We start from the raw sequence: 22,500 nt of genomic DNA, 5'->3' as shown, positions 1-22,500 counted from the left end.
TCTGTTAATTTAATCTTACAACAAGATTAATATAATTAAAGGAAATCAGAATGAACAATGATATCCATTTATGATCCTCCTGTTTTAACCATTTTAATCTTTTCCTTTTCTCTCTCATAATCACTGTCTAAATAAAAACATAATGTTTAAGTAATTATGCCCATGTCAGAAATCCAGTTTTGAAATCTGACATTTTCACATAACATTTTTATTAGCCTTCTTCTGTTACCTTCCAAACTTTTGTTTCAATAACAATAATGGGCTAGATACATTTTCCTTAACCACTTACTTTTATTTACCTCCTAGTATTACTATACATGATACTGCAATAAATATCCTTGTGCTTATGTTATTTTCCCTTTTTTTTGAATTATATGCTTAGATAAGTTAGAAGTAGGACGACTTTGTCAAAGGGTCTGAATATTTTTTATAATTCTTTATAGCTATCAACAATAGATTTGGAAAAGTTTTCTTGACAAGGGCTAGTTTTGCATTATAGTGTAATTTGGTCTTGTTGAATCAAAGAGCTATCTAATGAGTACCTACTGTGGAAAATGTGTCCCTAGTTACTGTAAAGGAGCTTGTGAAGTAAAAACCATAGTCCCTGATTTCAGTTTGCTTCAGGAAAAGCAGCGTAAATATGTGGATTATCATTTAACAAAGAGATAGTTAAATCCCAATGACAGCAAACAAATTACAATTAACACTTTCAGAGCATAGGCTGTGTGAGAGTTAGTCCCTGTCTTAAATGTCTTATTGGTATAGTAACCTTTCATCTTATCCTCCCAACAATTCCTTGTGAAGGCAAGTCCTAATATCCCCATTTTATAGGTAAAGAGACTATGAGGTACAAAAAGGTAAAATAACTTGCCCAAGGTCACATAGCTAAAAGTAATGGCGCTGTACATCGAACCCAGGAAATCCGATTTCATGGCTTTGTGTTCACAAAATGAGGGGTGTGGATAGGTGCTGAATTTGTAGGAAGTTCAGAAGTTGTGGGTAAATCAAATATTTCTTAACATATGAACAGTGGGAGGGTTTATTGAAGGAATCTATAGTGACTCCATTTAAAAAATCAATTCCCATTAAGACCTTTGAAATGTTCCTGTCTTAACAAGTTTCTGTGTTACCAGTCTATGATTAAAGCAGAAATATCTATGACTGTATTTTTAAGACAAATTATAATCCTACTTATCTCTCAGAAAATCAATTCTGAGGTGCTTAGAAGGTGTTTAAAAAGTTTATTATTCTGAGACAGTAATGTTTAGATAGGCTTATTTTTCCACAAAAGCTGTTCCTAGACTCTTACCTCCTCTATGAATGTTTAAACTTTAAATAAGCAACTCTCTTATCTGCACCACTGGAGAGTTGAAAAAAACATATGTAATGACAGATAAGTCAAAACCATCTGCACTTGCTTCTGAAATCTGGCAGAAGCAAACATCTACCCGGGACATTCTGACATTCTCAATATTCCCAAATCTTTTTGAGACTGTGCTCTGGGCCCAAGAAGGCCATGTGAAGAAATGCATGATATACTCAACAAAGAATCAAGAATTTAATGGTGAAAAAGCAGGCTTAAGAAGTTATTTAAAAATATGAACGATACTTGACTGACTTGATTGATGTGGTTTTCTTTTACCTACTGTTTTAACTCTTGCTTAGTATATATCTCATCCAACTTAGAACATTGAGTGCCTTAAATTATATACTCATTTTGCCTGTTTTTAACTTCATTCCTGATTTGCATGCTCACTTCTTCCTTCATATTTTTACTGGAAAAAATTCTGTGTCAAGAGACTCCAGAGCTTTCAAAAATTTTCTGCTGACTCTTTGTAGAAATATTCCCAAACTGCTGTAGTCCTGGATTTTCCTACTTGTCTTCTTTTTCTCAAGATTTTGGTCTTAAAATACTTTGACCACTGCCTAAATATCAGAGGATTTTTTTGATACTTGGCATTTTTCTATAAATTTCCAGATTTAAATACCAATTTAAAAATGACTCAAATGTCTGTTTTGGCCAAATTCAATTTTTTTCACTCCTTGGTCTGTTTTCTCTGGCCTCCAAATGAGTCATTTTAAGTCCTGGGGTCCACTCGATTTGAAGTCTCCCACTCCCCCCAAACGCATTGTGTTTATTGGTATGATGCAGACACATTAACTGTGTTATAAGTCATGCACTGTAATAATTCAGAAGGTAAGATGTGTATATATAGTTTTTATTCTCTAATAAAGAGTTAAAATAAAGATATGATTTTTATCGTCAGGGAGGGACGTGTACAACTGTTAAGCTTAGGCATGTGGAGGGGTCATTCCTCTGTGGACTCTTTATTAGCTTTCATATGTTGTATATGAAAATAAACTTAAGAATGAGTTAATCCTGATTTTTTTTCTTACAGAGTACTTACATGATAAACTAGAAGAATATATAAAACAATTTTCTATAGTAAAAATAGTCAGACAAAGAGAGAGAAAAGGTCTGATCACTGCAAGGTTGCTAGGAGCAACGGTAGCAACGGCTGAAACGCTCACATTTTTAGATGCTCACTGTAAGTATGTACGTGTAGACATAGTTTGTTACATTCTCCCTCCCCCTCCCTCTAATGTAAAAGGTAAGGAAGCCATTTCTTTAAATACCTAATTGCATTTTTTTAACATCATTTTCAACTGGTGATTTCAGCACTGACAGCCCAAGCAGACTACAGCACTTATTCAGAGATCTTACCTCCTTTGTGTTTGAGGCTCCTCATCTTTATTTCCTCCAGTGACCAGCTTCTCCAGCGAGCTATCCATATCTGGGATTTTTTTTTTTCAGATACGCATTCTGTGGGGAAAAAAAAGTGATTTTCCTTATTATTCTTGATTACTACACTTCAAAGTGAGTGAAAGTTTTGTTTGTTTAAGTGTGGTCAACCCTAATATTAAATTTTGTCCTAGTCCTAACACTTTCACTTTTTATATTTCAGTTCTTTGCCCCTCAAAGAGTCACACACTCCTTGTGCCAAGTTAGGGGCACCCCTTCACAATTTCTGGTATCTCTCCCATGATGCTGTCAGTTTTTGTTGCTCCTGGGTTTTTTTTCTTTGTAGTTTAATAATTTTTTTTTCCAGTGTCAGTGATTTTAAATGAAGTATTTAGAAAAGTACTTTTAGAGTCAATGTTTAATGTACATGTTAGGTATTACTAAAATGCCACTTAGTCCCTCAAGCTCTAAGTTTAGTGAGTTTTACTCTGAGTGTTTGGCTTTGGATTGGCCAGCCCTTAGGTTATGTTTGACCAAGAAAATGGTTTTGAGCACACGCTAATTGTTACAGAAGGGCTTTCAGATTTGCTTGAGTCTCTTTAGAGCTTTCACATCCTGCACTCTCTTAATACCAGGCAGTTAAGAGACGTCTAAAGGTAATACAAGAGAGATGTTTTCAAAAGGAAATGGTGCCTTCTCTAGTATTCCGTTTCCTGGTCCAAAATTACAGTTATGTCAGACTAGTCATCCTTCCTCTCCAGGTGGATGTATCTGATGGTCCTCCTGGACCATGACTGCCAAACTCCACTTGATGATGGGAGCCCTGAGTAGCACTGAACAGGCCGCATCTCCTGAACTCTGTGTGTGATGGGAGACAGCCTGGCCTTGGGCTGGGCCCAGACCTTTCATGCCATTCCTTTACCCTCTGTCACTAAGGCTGCACAGGTTTGATCGGTCCTTCTTCTCCAACTGCTGAAGTCAGAATATTCTGACTCCTTGACTTACTTTCTCCTAAGACCCTGTCAGAGAAATGAAGATTTCAATTACTATCCTTAACTCAGGGAGACAAACAGTTTTTGGAGCTAGGTGGTATGGATCAGCAAAAAGTTACCTTTGATTCATAGCCCATTTTAAAGAGAAATACACAGTCTGAAAGTTAAATATACCAGTATCATTTTGCTTCCATTCTAAAGTTTAAAAAAACCATTTTCTATCTATGCCTAACCTTGCCTCACTTTTTTCATCCTACCCTTACTCGTGACAAGAAACCTTCAAGAAATCTCCCCTTTATAAATGTTCAAAACACAAATGGCTTTGTTATTCTCATTTCTCTGTAAACCCTCTTCCAAAATCCAAAAGGGACAAAACCCTGTTTTCACTGAATTAATTAAAATTGTATTTTTTCCAGGTGAATGTTTCTACGGGTGGTTAGAGCCTCTGTTGGCCAGAATAGCAGAGAACTACACTGCCGTCGTGAGTCCAGATATTGCATCCATAGATCTGAACACGTTTGAATTCAATAAACCTTCTCCCTATGGAAGCAACCACAACCGTGGGAATTTTGACTGGAGCCTTTCCTTTGGCTGGGAATCACTCCCCGATCATGAGAAGCAAAGAAGGAAGGATGAAACGTACCCAATTAAGTAAGATGATTGCTCTCAAAGTCTTATACACAGCTCAATTATTTGAATATGTATGCAGTCTTTGCCTTTTACAGTAATTTCCTCCAATGTAATTCACACTAACAAAGAACACACGTATTCTATATGAAAGGAATAGAAGTAGAAGAGTCATTTATTTATGTACTTGCTTACACATGGTGTTACTGACTAGGAAGCAGAATTGAGTTCTTATGTCTTCCTCCTAATCATTACTTAAGAATCTTTAAGTTTGGTTAGAAGACACTTAATGTGCTCTGCTGGGAAAGGTCACTTAAAATACTTCTTCCCCATCCCCCAAAACTCAACTCTGAAGATAGTATTTTTAGTTTTTATTATCTATATAAATTCTTGAAATTGTGATCTCTCTTTATTTGTAAATTTGATTCAGTTGCTCTTAAAATATGTTCTATTTCTCTTATTTGGCTTTTATAATAAAGTTTGACAATGAATTATTTTTCAGAACACCCACTTTTGCAGGAGGCCTTTTTTCCATATCAAAAGAGTATTTTGAATATATTGGAACTTATGATGAAGAAATGGAAATTTGGGGAGGTGAAAATATAGAAATGTCTTTCAGAGTAAGTGTATCAGTATAGCACACATATTAAATAGATCTTTCTAGTTGGCTGATACATAGTATCACGGATGCATGCAGTCTTTACTTTTTGTGCTTTCTAATATTGGAAATTTTAGAATAAGTGTATTTTCTCTTAAAATGTAACTTAATATATGTATTCTTTTCTCTCAGTGTAACAAGAAGAATCAGTTAAACGCCTGTGTCCAGGCAGTAACACCAATTAATGCACTTGTAGCTACTGAATTCCAGCCAAGATAAATATAATTAAATCTAGTGCTTCAGGAAATTGGTTGATTATCAAGGGAGTCAGAATGGAAAAACATTTATGTATAATTTTAAAGGACATTGAACTTGACTCTTTGGATTAAACAAGCTTTTTTTCCTATACATATTAAAAGTTAATATGAGAAACTAAAGGCTTTGGATGGTCTCCACATGTACGTGTATGATTTCATGAGTTCATTTCTACAATGACTTTGTCATTCATTTTTTTATCCCTTAGGCTGGAATGTAGTGGAAAAAGAACTGAACTAGGAGTTAGAAAATTTAAGTTTTGGCTCTGGCTCCATCACATAATAGCAGTGATGATCTTAGCCAAGTTTGAGCTGCTTAAGGGCAGGGGTCTTGTTTTATTCATTTCAGTATTCCCAACCTCCAGCACACATTGGCTCTCAAGCAGTTTGTTGAACTGAACATATCACCGAGCGTTCTCATTTTTCTTAAAATGAAGAGAGAGAGAGAGAGAGAATACAATCACTGCCCTAATATTAGCACAGGCTATTAAACATGACTTTTAGATTTTTATTTATGGCAGAATAGATTGTCAAGATATTTAAATGAGTAGTTACTGATTTAACGATTTGCCGTTTTATTTAGAGTTCATGCAAGTAAGCTTTTTGACCATCTATATAGTATGATTCTTTCTAAATAGTATGACTTTTAAAATAATGAACAACTACTTTACAAGTTTAATAAATTGTGCTTTGGTAATAATGACTATCTGGAATTGTTTTCTTGATTACAAAACTGAATCTGCAAAGGGTAAAGTCTGGGCCCACGTACTCCAGGTCTGCTATGGAAGCCAAATGCAGAAGAGCCATTGGTGAATTCCAGAGAACTTGTATAATTATTGCAAAAAGAAAAAAAAAAAAGAAATTTTAGAATTTATTGTTATGAGAAATCTGAAATTACTATTTCATTAAAATTCTTTTTGAAAATATGGTTTTTTTCTTTAGTCTCTACTGTTTAATAAAATTGTTCTTTATATTTAAGAACTTAACTTGAACTGGCAGGGAACAGAGACTATTTGTAAAGTTATAATAAATCTCTTATCTTGTTTTTTATCACTATCTTAAAGGTAAACTTAAAAGCAACACTTTGATTTTCCTAAAATACTGTAAATTTAAACAAATATCATTAATTATCAGGTGTGGCAATGTGGTGGGCAGTTGGAGATTATGCCTTGCTCTGTTGTTGGACATGTTTTTCGCAGCAAAAGCCCTCATACCTTTCCAAAAGGCACTCAGGTGATTGCTCGCAACCAAGTTCGCCTTGCAGAAGTTTGGATGGATGAATACAAGGAAATATTTTATAGGAGAAACACGGATGCAGCAAAAATTGTTAAACAAGTAAGTGAGAACTAAAAAATTACAACAAAAATCCACAGTAAGTTCACATGTCCATTTACTTGTTTGAGTCAACTCAAATATAAAACATTTTTTTAAAAAGTTATTTTTCAGAAACAGACTCACAGACACAGAAAACAAACTTATGGTTACCGGGGGGAAAGGGGGTGGGAAGAGATAAATTGGGAGTTCAAGATTTGCAGATACTAACTACTGTATATAAAACAGATAAACAGTAAGTTTCTTCTGTAGAGCACAGGGAATTATACTCAATATCTTGTAGTAACCTGTAATGAAAAAAATGTGAAAAGGAATATATGTATGTGTATGCATGACTGAAACATTATTGCTGTACACCAGAAATTGAGGCAACATTGTAAACTGAGTATACTTCTATTTAAAAAAAAAAGTTATTTTTTAAAGCTGGGCTTTTTAACTCAAAAATATACAATTTATTGATGCCATTTTTTTTTGAAAAAGTCAACTAAACTGCTTTTTAAAAATTAAGGCATTCTACTCGATGTGGCCCTTTTTAATAATGGAAGATGTTTAGTTTTGTAACTGCCTTGGTTCGATATTTTACTCAAAGTAAGAGTAAGTGGAACTGCTTTTAACTGGTTTTAGGTGATGTGATTAGCACCTAAGTCAGTGTGCTAAGTGGCATTTTGAACTGGAGAGAGAGAAGGTGTCAGAACGTGGCAGGAAAATGAACCGGGAGTACCAAGGCTTTTTTAATAGCAAGTTCTGATTCCATTACTCCCTGGAAAAGTGACTTTGGCTAAGCCCCTTGAGACTGTAAAATTGGGATGGCACCTCGCAGACATGGAGTGTGTGCTCCACCATGTCTCTTCTCTCTCCTTCCCTGTCTTAAAATAAAATGCTTGCCTGTCTCCCAGAGCAGCTGTGAAATAAGAAAATAAATGCTAACAAATGTATGGCACTGTGGTTGGTATTGACCTGTCCTAGATAAAAGCCCTTCAGGATCGTCATGCCTAATACATTAGAGCTGAATCCCAACAGTTTCAATGTTGGATGTGGTAAATAAACTAGACAGCTTAAGGACATGTTTCAGTGAACAGCACCCAACTCTTTGTAAGAAACAATGCCGATTTGCCAGGAGGTATATATTGAAATTAAAGGGCATCAACATTCTGAGTGTCATAAAGCTCTGGTTACCTCCTTTCACCTTTTCTTTGGTCTCTGGTGTCTCCCTGTAACATGTCAGTACAATGCAAAGCCAGAGCACTATTGGGTTAGATTGCTAACTAGTTACCCAAGGCCACCAAAACCAATCAGGCAGATTGTATACTGCACAATGGTACTTGGCTGAGCAGGCAAGTGTGTGCTAAATACAGCGTATGCTCTCTTGTCACCCACAGAGGGGCAAGCGAGCCAGCAAACCCTTATTTTTACCACAGGGCAAACAGAGCCATGTGGTAAAATTCCTTAAGCCATCCAGAAGTCCTTTAGCGTTTCATACGTTTTGCTAAAACACTTGGGTTCAAACATTGAAGCTGGTGGAGAAAATATTTTCCTTAGTTGAACTGATGAGCTTGAGTATTTATTTTTTCATATGTTTAGGCACCCACTATAATTTTCTTCAAAATTTTGCCTAGACCAAATACCTTTTCAATTTAATAGTGTTTTGTTTTGTTTTGTTTTTAGTTTTCTTAGTCCCTTTAAATAAGATAAATAAAACACAATTTATTAAAAACTTCCCTTTTTCTACTAATACATTGTTATTGTTAGGATATTATTAGAAGATACTGTTAGGAGTAAAAGTAGAAGAAATTATTCCCAAGTGTGTGTTGTTTGTGGTGCTGGCTGGGGGAGAGGGCTAAATTATGTTACACGTCAGCACTGTTTCTCTGGACCTGCTTTCTCACACCTCGCTGTACAGACCACTTCTGTGTATAAAACTGGGATCAATTTTGGATGCCCCCACTACTGTTTTTTGCCCTGAACATTTTGCTAGAGATCATTGTTCCCTGACGGAGGTTTGTGGCACAAAGGAAGAATAAAATAGCACTAGGTCAGCACTGCAGGAGTCCTTGATTCTTTTTGAAGCCAGAGTGAGCAGCAAGGCATACTTGTCGCCTAAATGAATGGTGACTGCCGTTAGACTGCATCTTGCACTTTGGCCCAGAATTTTTTTTAAGACCTAAATGTAAATACAAATAATAGCATTTGAAGTACTTTATTACTGCTGTTTTAATTAAGCATTCCCCTTCCCTTCTCATCTTTCTCCAGAAATCATTTGGTGATCTTTCAAAAAGATTTGAAATAAAGCAACGCCTTCAGTGTAAAAATTTTACATGGTATCTGAACAATATTTATCCAGAAGTATATGTGCCAGACCTTAATCCTGTTATATCTGGATATGTGAGTATTTTCCTGTTCCTTTACTGCATTCTCTTGCCACCAACATTTATGTGGTTCAGGAAAAATTGCTGAAATACTTTCTGGTTTATTGCTTTTGAGATTTTACATTATTATTATTAACAACACTTCCTGAAATTAATTGAAAAAAATGTAAGCCACATAAATTTTTAAAAAATCTAACTTGAAATTTTTCCTTCAGATTAAAAGCTTTGGTCAGCCTCTGTGTCTGGATGTTGGAGAAAATAATCAAGGAGGCAAACCATTAATTCTGTATACATGTCATGGACTTGGGGGAAACCAGGTGAGCACTGCAGTAAAAATCCTACCTTCTCATTAGCGCCTACAGTCTTGAGTAAGTTGCTGCGTATTTTCCAGAACCCCTAAATCAGTTTTATGTTCACTTAAACTAGTATGTGAAATGTTTTCAGATTAAGTTTGGCAATTAATACTGAAGTTACATAGTATTTTGATTTTCACTCTGACTCAGAGAGCAGTTTGAGGTTGCTTACCCATTCAGCAGAAAGCCAAATAAGAAAATGACAGAATAATGCCATTTGAAATAAAAAACCAGGATCTTCTGGGTGGATCTTTGATGTTGCGTTACTATTGGCATGGTGATTTTGCTAAATTATACATAAAGCTATATTTAACTGGATCCAACAGCAAATAACATAATGTTAATACCATATTTTTGTGCATCATGATATTGTATCAATATATACTGAAACAAAAGTATGTTCTTGATTCTCCTTGATTGAGAACACCTCTGCTTGAAACTACCTTATGACTGTTTTACAAGTTAGGACTGAAATGTCAAATGTCACTATGGGTAGAGAACATATTAAAATATTGTTCTTAGTTTTTAGCTTCTAGCTTCATTTCCTTGCATTTTACAAGTTAATTTCTGGAAGGATTAGACTCTTTCTTCATTAATTCAGCAAATTCACCGAGTGACCCCTGAATGCCAGATTCTCTGCTGGGTTCAAGCAATTTGGATTCTAACTCCTTCAGTAATCTGTATTTCAAAACCAACAGTTACCGTCAGGGTGATGAGGTCTGGGGTAAAACATTCAGGGTGCTCTGGGGGTATGGAGGAGGGCATTTGAAGCAGACTCTGTGCCCACACATTTTTCTGGGAAAGATGACCATTTGAAGACGTTTTTTGAATGGTATGCAGGAGTTAGTGAGGTGGCTGGCGGAAATGAGAATGGGCTGAGAATAGCATGAAGAGAGGCGTGCTAAGGGGAGGACCTGGTGTTTTTTTTTTTTTTTTTTTTCTCCTGGAAATTGCAGGTCTTGTGGTTTAGAGTCCAAGATCTGTGTAGAGGGTTTTTACAATATTAAATACTCATGGTGTCCTATTTTAACAGGATGGGACTTTGATGATGTAAGTTTTAAGAAGAAAGGGCCAATTTATCTCCTGATCCAGCCTCTTCCATGTTTCTTCCTACTCAGCCTCAGCTTAATCTACTTCCAATCCTTAGTTATCCAAAGCAATCAGTCTGCTGAGGGTAGATGATGCTGATGCCCAGAAACCGTAGGTAGTAAATAGGGTCCAGGATGGTTAAGGTGTGGCTCTGAAACAGGATGGAGAGACACATGCATACACTTATATATACACATGCACACATGCATATATACCTGTATCTATATACATATACATCGTGTGTATGTATACATGTAAGTGTATACTTCTATATGCATATTTTAAAAATTTCCTTACTCTCTATTAGAAGAAAAATTATGTAAATAGTTGCATTCTTTTGGCAATAACACTGGACTATACTACTAGACTATCCTAGTAAAAACTAAGTTTCTGAGCAATGAGAAATATTTCTTCATTTGTAAAAATCTTATCACTAAATGTAAATACTTATAAACTTTTTTAGGCTTCCTCTAGTGTTTTATCTATTCTATCACAAAAGTTAAAGACATATTCTATACGTTGTTCTGTCTTCCTCTTGTTATTGCCATAAAGATGTTTTCATAGTTCTGTCTCAAATAACTTTTAAAGTATAAATAGCATATAGCTGTCTTAAAAATTTGGGGATGGTGAAATAATTCACATATTCATTCAACAAATATCTGTTTGGAGTCTGTAATGTAACTGACACTGTTGTGGTAGTGAAAAAGACAAAGTCCCTATGTTGTGGAGCTTGTGTTCTAGAAGGAAAGGAAAAAATAAATATGTAATTTTAGGTATGAATAAAAATAAAGCAGGAAAGGGGTGATAATTTGCGTGTGGGGGTGGATAGTTATTTTCAGAGGTTTAGGAAGACCTCTTTGAGAAGCTGACCTTAGAGTAGAGACCTGAGGGAGTTAGGAGAGGGACCATGCTCCAGGAGGAGGGCATCCTGGAAGAGGGACTGCAAGGCCAGAGGCCCCGAGGCAGGTAAATGGAGCAAGCATGAAGCCAGCGTGGCTGGAACAGAGTGGTCCAGGGAGAGAAGGGCGGAAAGTGAGGTCAAGGGCGTGGATAAAGCACCTGGTCATATAAAGCTTTGCTGGCCTAGTGAAGGAACTTGGATTTAATAGTTAGTGTGATAGAAGCCACCTGAGGATTTTGAGCAGAAGAAGAAGAATATTTTCTGGTTTATATTTTAAGATAATTCTGGCTTCTATCATCCTGACACAGCCATTGATTTTTTTTTATTTCCTTTAAATGTTATTTTCAATCACACACTGCATTTAAACTAGCTTGGGAATTGTAGCTCCTTGAGTACTAGATGTTTTATGATGTGATCTAACTCGATCATTTCCTCATGCTCCCTTCTACCGTTTTGATCAGATAATGATACTTTTATAGCATAAAACTCCATTGTAACAGTGTTTGAACATGCCAAGTGAAAGTATGTATTTTGATAATGTGACTGGATGGACTAACATCCTGGTGCCAGGCAGTTTAGTTCACTATGGCTTTGTAACACACTGCTTTGCTTCCTCCCATTTCTCTTCTAGTGTATTTGTCCTGCTTCTAAATTACAAGTCTCTCTAATGTCTTCAGCTAGCTAATTATGTCTAAGAATCTTCAACTATTTTCCATTCCTTACAACTTCCTTTTTAATGGTTTTTAAAAAGTAATATGGAGTGAAGTAAAGCACTAGACAACCTTTCTTATCATCTTTGAGGTCCTAAGGTTTATCTTTCTTAAAGAAGTACAGCCAGAGTGCTGTTTTTATGATCTAAACCCATTTTCTTTCAGTGACTCCACGTGAAGAACTATCAGTTATAAAAATGACTGATATTATATTTGTGGAAGGAGATAAATTAAGCATGAGGCTAAGACCAGGGGAACTCAAGATTAATTCAGCTAATGTTTGTAGAGAGCCTACTCCAATACACTTAAAGGGTTTAGGTCTAGCACATAATAAGGGCTCAATAAATATTGTGCTAAGACTAATTACTTCATTATTGAAAATCAATTATGTTCACTTATTTTATCTTAGGAATGTCAACATTATGAAATATTTGATTTGTAATGAACTTATTACTAAATACACTGCCTGACTTTGGTCTATGGTTAACAGAGTGCTATGAAAGTTATCTCTGATGGTCAGTGGGAACCCTGAGAAGAGTGTAATTTTTGTACATAGGACCGATTCAGGGAAAAGTAAAGGGGGATGGTAATATTTGAATTGGCTTTTGAAGGATCGAAAGGAGTTAGCTAGGCAGAGAAGGATCCAGAAGGATGTTCTAGGCAGGGACAGTAAAGCAAAGTCTTAGAGTTATGGATACACCTGTCCTCCATTGGTAGAATTGTATGAAAAGAATATAGTGTATAACTGGGGCAATGGTTGGTGTAAGATTGAAAATGGAAGATTTAATGTACCAGTCAAGGAGTGTGGACTTTATCTTAGCAACAGGAGTGATTCACTTAAGCAGGGAAGGTAGGGGATCAAATCAATGTTATAAAAGACTAACTGGCAGCAGAGTGGATTGGATTATAGGTTGCTGGAGGTGTTGCAGTAGAGATTTGGAGTGCCTGAACAAGAGAAGTGAGGATGTGGAAGGAAGGGTGGGTGGGATGGTAACATCTGAGAGGAAGATTCAGTAGGACTGGGGAGCTAATTAATTGGACATATGGGAGACAGAAGCATCAATAATAGTGACGATAGCTAAAAATGTATTGAACGCTTACCATGTACCAGTTACTGGTCTAAGTGTTTCACATGTATTAACCCATTTATCTTCCTATGGGGTTGGAGCTATTAAATTACCTATTTTACAGGCAAGGAAACTGAGGCATAAAGAGTGCTCTGTGAAATGTTTCTAGTTTAAAGGAAAATGTTATTAGTTGAAATGAATAAGAGAGAAGGAACCCTTGTGGAGGGGGAAAGGCAGGAAGTTAGTTGGCTTGCTAAAAGCTTCCAGGCTCTTTTCTGTGGCATCCTTCTTGCCACCATCCCAACTGATAGCCTCCAATTTCTGACATGGTGATGGAGACAATATTTCTTAATTAAGTAACTACCTGTTGGTGATAGGCTGGAAAAAGGCTGTAGTATTTTCTGTCTCAAAAACTCAGCTTACGATTCTGATACCTATTTTATTGTATTATTTTGTTGAAGTGCATATGACTCCATTATTCAGTGAGTTGATTTTTTTTTTTTTTTGGCTGATTATTTTGCAACTGAGGCTATAGGGTACTTTTATCAGTAACAGTGTTCTTTCTTTCACAGTACTTTGAATACTCCGTTCAACATGAAATTCGCCATAACATTCAGAAGGAATTATGTGTTCATGCTGCTCAAGGTGTTGTTCAGCTGAAGCCGTGTACCTACAAAGGTCACAAGACAGTTGCCACTGGAGAACAGATATGGGAGATCCAGAAGGTACTTCAGTGTAATTAATCCACCCCTTCATGTAGTTATTTTGATTAGCTTTAACTGCTCATCTGGGAAAATGCATGCAGTGCATAGTGTGTTAACATCCTCCATCAGAACTTCTCTGTGTTAGCTCAGTCGTTGTGTATGTCTGCCCGTGTGATAAGAGTCTATCTGTGAATTAAATACTTTTAGGAGCAAAATAGTTGTAAAATTGCTTAGTTAGAGCATGAATTATGCAGATCAACAGTCTGTGGATTAGTAATAATAGTTGTTCAAATTTGTCTTTTTAGAGTTTCTTATAATACTTCTTGCAACAGTCATACATTTTTTTCCTGGCAGAGAGGAAAAAAATATTTTTTCTCACCTAAAGTGATTCTTTCCCTGTGTTAGTACTTTTTCATGAATCTAGAACTGAGAGAATATGTGAAAGGTTTTTTTCTGTTTTTAAACATATGTTTTAAAGCTTGGCTGGAACCTAGCAGTTCTTATCTGAATATTGTTTTGTGCAATACTGGAACACTGTAAGACTGATTTTTATGACTTAGGGTTTTTTTTTCCTTCTTCTTTTTGTTTTTTGGTTGGGGAGGTAATTAGGTTTTAATTTTTTTGTACCCTCCACCCCATGACTTAGGATTTTTTAAAGAGTTTGTCACTTGCAATTAAATCACTGAATTTTTTAAAAAACCTTGATTGAGACCTTGCTCTGTACACATCTCTTCATTCACCTTCTGTGAACTGAACAGTGGTGGCATAAATGGTGTTGCCTATACCAAAACCCAACAAGAATTGTATCAGACATAGCAGATCTTAGATTAAAAGTTAAGAATGGTGTACATTTGGTATATGTCTCCCTTTAGTTTTGATGAGACCATAAAGTGTTTCATATTTATCAGTTAACTTTGAGCCTTGAAACTTAATGTCTGCTGTATTTCTTTCTATTTTAGGACCAGCTTCTATACAATCCACTCTTTAAAATGTGCCTTTCAGCAAGTGGAGAGCATCCAAGCTTAGTGTCATGCAAGCCATCAGATCCACTCCAAAAATGGATTTTTAACCAAAATGATTAAGTGTTCCTTAAAATTAAGGAGTTGAAAAAGGAGATATTCATTCTCATAAAACTGTGACTAGGCATACACTGTAGTTTTTGAAAATTATGCAAAAGCAGCTAATTGTAACTTATTCCAAGTGCATTTTTATTTATATCTTAAAATGTCTATGTAGCACTGCTACAGAAACCCCTTAAGTTTCCATTTCAAAGCACAATAACTAGTCATACCAAAGACTATTTTGAAATGTCCAGGTGTAGGAAGAGATGTTTACAGTATGATGAAAATAATTTTCCATGTAAAGTGATGTTTGTGTGTTTTGTATGCTTGAGAATATGCATAGCTACATTCACACACTCACAATTTAAATATTTCTTCTAGTTTTTTGGGGGGAGGGGAAAAGATTTGATACTCTATTTTTTTAACTACTTAGGAATGGATCAGTTAAGGTCAAAAACTGGCCTTTGTGTGAAACCAGGAAATTTTTTATAGATCTAGAATTTATTGTATAAAAATGCAGGTAAACTTTTTTTGCATTTTGTTTACTTATCTGTCAAATGTTTCCTTAAATATGAAATTAAATGAATAAGGAGGAGACTATTTTTAACACTTGAGTTTCTTGGCAAATTTTAAAATATATTTTAGTCTAAAGTACACTTGACTTGAAGCACTTAAGTCTTCCGTAAAAGACTTTTCTTAAGTAACTATCCTGTGTTTTCCCAAAGTAATTAAAAAAAAAACAAAAACAAAAACAGCTCTTAAGTTGCTATCTGTTAAAAAGGTGTCTTTTTCCTTTCTGCTAGTCTTCTTTTTTTCTTACCAAAATTCACTAATCTTGAATGTTTATGAAATTGAATTTCAAATGCAGAATACCTGTCTCATTTACAGCTAAATTTTATTTGTTACTGATTCAATTATAGATTGTCTTTGTAATGAATTTTTTTTCACCAAAAAAAATCCCCTTTATTTCTATCTATGGAGAACACAATAAAACAAATTCTTACCACTATTGTAACTATTTAAGGGGTTTTTTTTTTGGGTAAAATATATAATTGATAATAAGTAGGGGAAGCATGAATTTTGGTCACTAAATTTCTGAGCACCAATTGTAGAGTCATCAATGTTTCTTAAGAAAAAAGATATTGAATAGAAATGGCATAAAATATAAGGAATGGAAAAGGTTCTGTGTTAGAGAATTTTAAAAATTTTGTACTAATTGCTAATAACTTTCCTTGAGCACATGATAGAGTAATTTTTTAAAAATGTGATGCTGACTTAGAAGATTTAACAATTTTTCTTTTTGATCGTATGTAGATCTCTTCTATTCTCATTTAAGAAGTAAAGTATGATTGGCTTCATGTATTAAACCTGGCAGAGCTTCAATCGTACAAAAGAAAATATTTTAAAATTATTGGCCCCATCTTCTCATTGTTTGTACTTTGAGCTTATATTTTAAAAAACCCCTGCATTCTCTCATTTATTACAACGCCAACTTTTATTTTAATTCAACTGATATTTATTGTGTGTCTGACTTTGTGCCAGAAATTGTGGTAGGCAGAGGAAGACTTATATTGCCTTTTAGCTTGGGTCTTATGGAGCAGAAAGACAATTTTTAAATAGTACAATGAGTGACATTATGATGTTATATTTTATGATGCAGATGATAGCTCACTATTCATATTTGATATTTCTTTAATAAGTAAAGATATTTCTTTATTACTATTTCTAATACTAATATGTATTATGAAATATACACTAGAGCCCAATTACAGGTACAATTTTTGTCTCAATTTGTTACTTTAGAGTGAACATCCAGGAGCAAATATTGCTCTCAGAGTTTGTTGTAACTCACAAAACAAAACAAATCCTCAAAGATATTTTATAAATGAGCTTAAGTAAAGCATTAAAAAAAAAAAACAAATCTGAGTGCCCTTTGTGTACTAGTCATGTATCATCATGTTAAGATCCAACCAAAATCTATTTAGATTAGGTTGATTTTATTATGACTTCATTAAATGCGTTCAAAGGGAAAGTCCTTCTTAACTGATTTGGGAGCCTGAAGGGGTTGCTCAAATGTCATGTAACTCATTTCATTAGAAATTTGCCCTTTGGGGAGAGGGTAGTATCTTTTCAAATCTGAGTTTCAAAACAATGCTAGCAGGAAGTTAGTTATTTATGGAGCCTGGTTGTCATCTACCTGAGAGATCTGAATGCACTCAAGTGTGAAACTGTGGAACTCTTGTCGAACTGGAAGCTACCGTGGACATGGTCTCGTTGCTGCAGAAGACCTGGCCTGTTGTTTTCACTCCCCAGGACCAAACCTGCTCGGGTCAACCTGACGGGTGGGCTCACTGAAAGCCAAGAGGTGACCACACAATTAACTGTGGCAGAAAATCAGCAGTACACTAGAACTGCCTGTTACTGCAACTGATGATGGTGAACTTTGAAGTCCCTAGATAGACAGAGAATTGGTCTTACTGTTGACAGACAATTTAATTAAATATTAGGTAAGCCATCAAAATATAAGTTCAAAAAGGTAGGAGCAACTATTTCTGAGAGAACAAGTTTGAATGTTTGGGGGAAACTAGGAGAAAATCTAATTTTTTTTTAATTGATGCTAAGTGATATATGGTTGAGATCTATAAAAGAGAAAACAAAAATCAAATTGCTTCACAATTCACCTTAAAGAAAGCAAAACGAAGTATCCTCAGATGATGCATTTTTAGTGTGGTTTGTGCAGGAAAGATGTTACCTAATTCTCATAAACCAACTCATACTCAAAAGGCGTTGGCCTTACAGTGGAATATTTTCTAAGGAATTAATATACATATAAACATTAGAAGATCAATATATTAGGGGACTTACATAATAAGATTTCCAGGAAGAAACTAATAATACAAAAGAGATTAAAAAAATCAATGTTTGGAAATTTTCCCGGAATTGAAAGACATGAGTAAAGAGCACAACAAAATGTACAGTAATATGACGCTCACTGTGAAGTTTCAGTGCTGGGGCAAATAGGAGATTTATAAGTTTTCAGAGAGAAAAAAATAACATCACTACCAAGGATCAAAAATGAAAAAGGCATTGACTGTTTAATACTGGAATTTAGAAGGAAATGGAACCACACCTTCAAAATACTAATTAAAAGTGATTTCCAACCAAGAAATCTATACTCAGCCAACCTATTGTGAGGATGGAATAAAGATATTTTCAGATATAAAGGTCTCAAAAAATGTGTGCATCCTGAACCCTTCCACAGGAAGTTACTGAGTGGTATACTCCTCCACAATAAACAAGTAAACCAAGAAATAGGGAGACACAGAATCTACAAAACTGGACACCGAAGGTTCTTATCCTCAGCTGTGCTTGGTGTTTCCTGTCCTGGAGACCCTCTCTGTTTTATCCTCTTCCATGAGTGAATTTCTAGGCTTCTGCTTGAGTGTAAGAGATGATCCAGTGGTCTAACTGCCGGGCAAATAGACTTTTAGCCAGTCCTCGTCTCCCAACTCCATTTGCTCCCTCATTTCCAGAGGCAGGTGGGACCACCAGGTCTTGGTCCTCTCAGGGGCCTTGCAGTGCAGAACGGATTACTGCTCTTTCTCCACTCCCAGCTTTGAATTAACCTTCCTCCATTCTGTTAACACTCACTGCTAATTGGCCTGCTTTCCAAACTCCGAAAATTTGTCAACAAACCTCTTCTCTTTCCTATGAGTTTATGGATTTTCTCTGTATCTTTACTGTCATTTTCATGGGATTTGGGAAGGGACCAGAAGAGAATGAGGGTCAAATCTGGTTTTCTTAACAAAAAACTTTCATTCATTCTTCAATGACCTCCAATCTATCTTTTGTCACTAACAACTTCCAAGTTGCCAAAGCCAATATCCCTTTTTCTGTTCTCGTACTTCTAAGTTCCACAAAATTTGATATGATTTACTACAACCTCATTTCTGAAACTCTCTTATCTCGGAGCTTTTCTGGTACCAGATGCTTCTATCTCCAGTCCCACTGCCCTTCTCCAAACCATCTCACCATATATATCTCACATGGACTAAGATGATCTCTTAACTAAATTTCCCTGCTTTTTTGGTCATTCCTCCAGCTGAATTTTTTTCACGGCAACTAAAGTTAGCTTTTTAAATAAAAAGCACATTGCTTCCTTGCTTTTGTAATCTTCCAAGGGTTTCTGGTTGTTCTCAGAATAAAATCCATGCCCTTGGCTACAGCCTCCAAGATCCTGGGTGACCCAGCCCTCGCCTCTTTCTCCAGCCTCATCTATGACCACTTGTTCTCTGGCTCACTGTGCTCCTGACATAGAAGTTGTCTCTTCCATTTGTCTCACGTCAAGCTCGCTCTTGTTTCAGAGCCTATGCTTTCTTTGTCTGGATGCTCTTCTTAACAGTATCTTTTACATGTTTCAGGTCTCAGATCAAATAATCTCAGAAGAAATTACCTATATAAAGTAACTCAATCACACGGCATCACTCTTTTTCCTCTATTACATTTACCACTACCTGAAATTATTGTCTGATTTTATGTGTAAACTTGTCTTTTTTCTCCACTAAAATGTCAGCTTCATGGGGGCAAGGAAGGAAACCATGAAATTCATGTCACGTTACAGTTTAGGTAATGTGAACATCTTCTACATAAAACAACTCTGTATTTTTTAAAGAATATTTATTCTAAACACAGAATGGGTGCCAATGGGGAAGGGCTCCATGTATAGGCATGGAGGATGAAAAGGAACAACGGGCAAAAAAAAAAAAAAAAAAAAAGAGCAACAACAAAAAGGATTTTGCTTGGACTGATGAAGAAAATACAAACTTTAAAAAATCTTGATAAGAAAAATTATGAGTCTTCTTCAAAAGATACTTTACAGAGAACATAGACTTATTTATAAAATCCTCTAGTACAAAAATAATAGAACCAAAAAATAAAAGCACTAGTTCACATAGCAAACAGTTAAGTCTCTAAAACTCATTACCTAAAGAGTTCATATAGGTGGAAATTCTGAGTAGGTACAAAATAGACTCAACAAAATTGATGGCTGATAAATTCATAATTGATAAGGAAAGGTAAGATGTTTAGCATATCCCCAAGCTTTCAGAGTGACACAAAAAATGACAGCATCTCCCCAAACCTATCCTCTGAGCACTAGATCAGTCACAGGCAGACACATACTTCCTGGAATGTTAGCCTTGAGACTATTTGTTTCTATTGAACAATTTCTTAATTTTACAGTATTCCTTTAGAATCTCAGTGACCCACTGTGTAAATTATTACAGGAGAAGTCTAATTTTTTCCAGTGGATATTTTGAAAATGTCTCCCCTTTTAAAACATGACATTGATTGTGAAAAACACTTCTTTGAAAGCATGAGTGAAATCTAGGGTGTTTTTAAAAGTTGCTTTCAAAGGCTTAAAAAAAACCGACCAAATAACTACTTATTTGTAAAACTTCTGTTAGCTAGAAGGAGTATTATTTTGCTATTCTATATTAGTGCTTTCATTATTTCATTTTTCCATCAGAGTTCTTATTTCCAGCAACAGAAATTAACTCTGGATGATTTCGATGGAAAAGGAATTTGTTGAAAGGATACTGAGTAGTTGACAGAATCATTTGGAACACTGGAGAAAAGGCTAGAAAAATGGGCAGGATAAAGCGAAGCTTTGAAACGAAAATTATGCTGCAGAGCCATGTGGTGAGGATACCGTTTCCACTGCCACCAAACGCCAAACCAACGGTTTGTCCCTCTCGTTTGCCTGGCATTGGCACCGCGCACTGCTGACACTGGCTACTCCATGACCCTCCTGCTGTAGTTGTGACTCAACGCTCAAAGTTACTGCCGCTGCGGATGCCAGGACGCATTCCCGCTTTCTCACCAGCTCCCAGGTCAGCATCCAGGGGGCCTGCAGACTGACTGCGCCTGTTCGTGTGCCCCGCCCTCCGGGCAATGGAGCCTATGAACGTGGGCATCTGGCTTTGGGGGCTCTGCAGCAGAAGGCAGAAATTTTAAAGGCATAGGAAGGGAGTTCAGATGCCAGCGATATAAAAAATAAAAAGACAAATGACTTTAGTACAAATCCTAGGACTTGTAAACTATATCGTGACTTGCATTCTTTCCTCATTACCTTTTCCTTTAAAATGTAAGGCATACATATTTAAATGACTGTGCATATAATATGTATAAAAATGCTTCCACTTAATCATATTGCGGGCACTGCTTCACTGTCCTTTTCTTGCCTCTCAATTAGGTCAAATATATTTTATTTCTGTACTGTGTACAGCTAGACAATTTGTTTTCTCCCAGCAGCAATTTTTAGTTTGTTTTAGAAAGTTAATTTTTATTGAGATACAATTTATTTACAATAAAATGCACAGAGCTTTTGTTGTTCATCATAATGTTTTTGAGATTCATCCATGAAGTTTTATGTTATCCGTAGATTTGCCTTTTAATTGTTGAGTAATATCCCAGGTGTGGATGCACCACGATTTGTTTATCCATCTTCCATTGATGGATATTTCTCTTGTTTCGAGTTTTTGGCTATTTCGAACAAGAATGCTATAAACATTCACATACAAGTCCTTCTGTGAATGTATGGTTTTACTTCTTTTAGATAGACTCCTAGGAATGGATTCATAGATTTGATGTATGTTTGACTTTAAAAGATACTGTCAAATAGCTGGGTATTTTTTTTTAATGGTTGTAATATTTTATATTCCCACCAGCAGTATGTGAGAGCTTCCAGTGGCTCCACATCCTCACTAACATTTGGTATTTTCAACCTTCTTGATTTTAGACATTCTAGTGAGTGTGGAAGGGATTCTTATGGTGGTTTTAATTTTTATTTTTCTGAAGAGAAATTATTTTTGAACACCTTTTCATGTTCATGTTGGACAGTCATATTTCTTTTTTGTAAGGTGTTTAAGTCTTTCATGCAGGTTTATTGGGTAGATTTATTATTTTTTCTGTATATATATTTTTATTGAAGTATAGTCAGTTTACAGTGTTTTTTTTATTGATCTGTAGAGATCTTCACATATTATGAATACAAGTCTTTTTTATTTATTTAAGACATTATTTTCTCTCAGCCTGAAGCTTGATTATTCTCTTAATGATATGTTTTGATCCACAGAACTTTTTAATGAAATGTAATTTATCACATCTTTTATGTTTAGTGCTTCGTATACTCTAGGAAATCTTTGCCTGTTCCAAGGGTTTGAAGATATATTTGTTTCTTCTAGACACTTAATTTTTGTTGCTTTTATTTTAGGTGAATAATTTATTTTGAAGTACTTTTATATATGGAGTGATGAAGGAATTTGCAATTTACTTATTTAATTTTCATAAGGATATCTAGTTGTTTCAATACCATTTGTGAACTTTCTCTCCCCAAAGAATTGCACTGGTGCCCTTGTTAAAAATCAGTGGACTGTGTGTGTGTGTCTATTTCTGGGCTCTCTAGTCTATTTTTTTGAACTACATGTCTTTCCTTATGGCAATACTACCCTATCTTGATTACTATAGTTCTAGAGTAGGTTTTGAAATCCTGTAGAACAAGCTGCCCAACTTTATTATTCTTCTGCAAAATTGTTTTGGTGATTCTTGATTCTTTGCATTTGATCTTGTGTCCTATATTTGCC

The 22,500-nt window shown here is 35.5% G+C and overlaps 1 protein-coding gene across 2 annotated transcripts in view; it reads left to right on the top strand.

The window, feature by feature from the left end:
- Positions 1–15,866, top strand: part of GALNT3 (polypeptide N-acetylgalactosaminyltransferase 3) — a 39,823-nt gene extending 23,957 nt beyond the window's left edge. Inside the window, exons 4-11 of one of the 2 annotated variants that reach the window (XM_074363819.1) lie at positions 2,400–2,549; positions 4,152–4,386; positions 4,865–4,982; positions 6,409–6,609; positions 8,857–8,988; positions 9,188–9,289; positions 13,665–13,817; positions 14,756–15,866. In XM_074363819.1, the coding sequence (XP_074219920.1) occupies positions 2,400–2,549; positions 4,152–4,386; positions 4,865–4,982; positions 6,409–6,609; positions 8,857–8,988; positions 9,188–9,289; positions 13,665–13,817; positions 14,756–14,878 (1,214 nt within the window). In that variant the 3' untranslated portion in view covers positions 14,879–15,866. The remainder of the gene's footprint in view (positions 1–2,399; positions 2,550–4,151; positions 4,387–4,864; positions 4,983–6,408; positions 6,610–8,856; positions 8,989–9,187; positions 9,290–13,664; positions 13,818–14,755) is intronic. The other variant, XM_074363820.1, reaches the window with a different exon arrangement.
- The last annotated feature ends 6,634 nt before the right edge of the window (positions 15,867–22,500 follow it).

This window comes from Camelus bactrianus, chromosome 5 (genome assembly GCF_048773025.1).
Source record: "Camelus bactrianus isolate YW-2024 breed Bactrian camel chromosome 5, ASM4877302v1, whole genome shotgun sequence".
Classification (NCBI taxonomy): Eukaryota; Metazoa; Chordata; class Mammalia; order Artiodactyla; family Camelidae; genus Camelus; species Camelus bactrianus.
The sequence above is the reverse complement of the archived record's forward strand: the minus strand, read 5'-3'. Positions and strand labels throughout refer to the sequence as shown.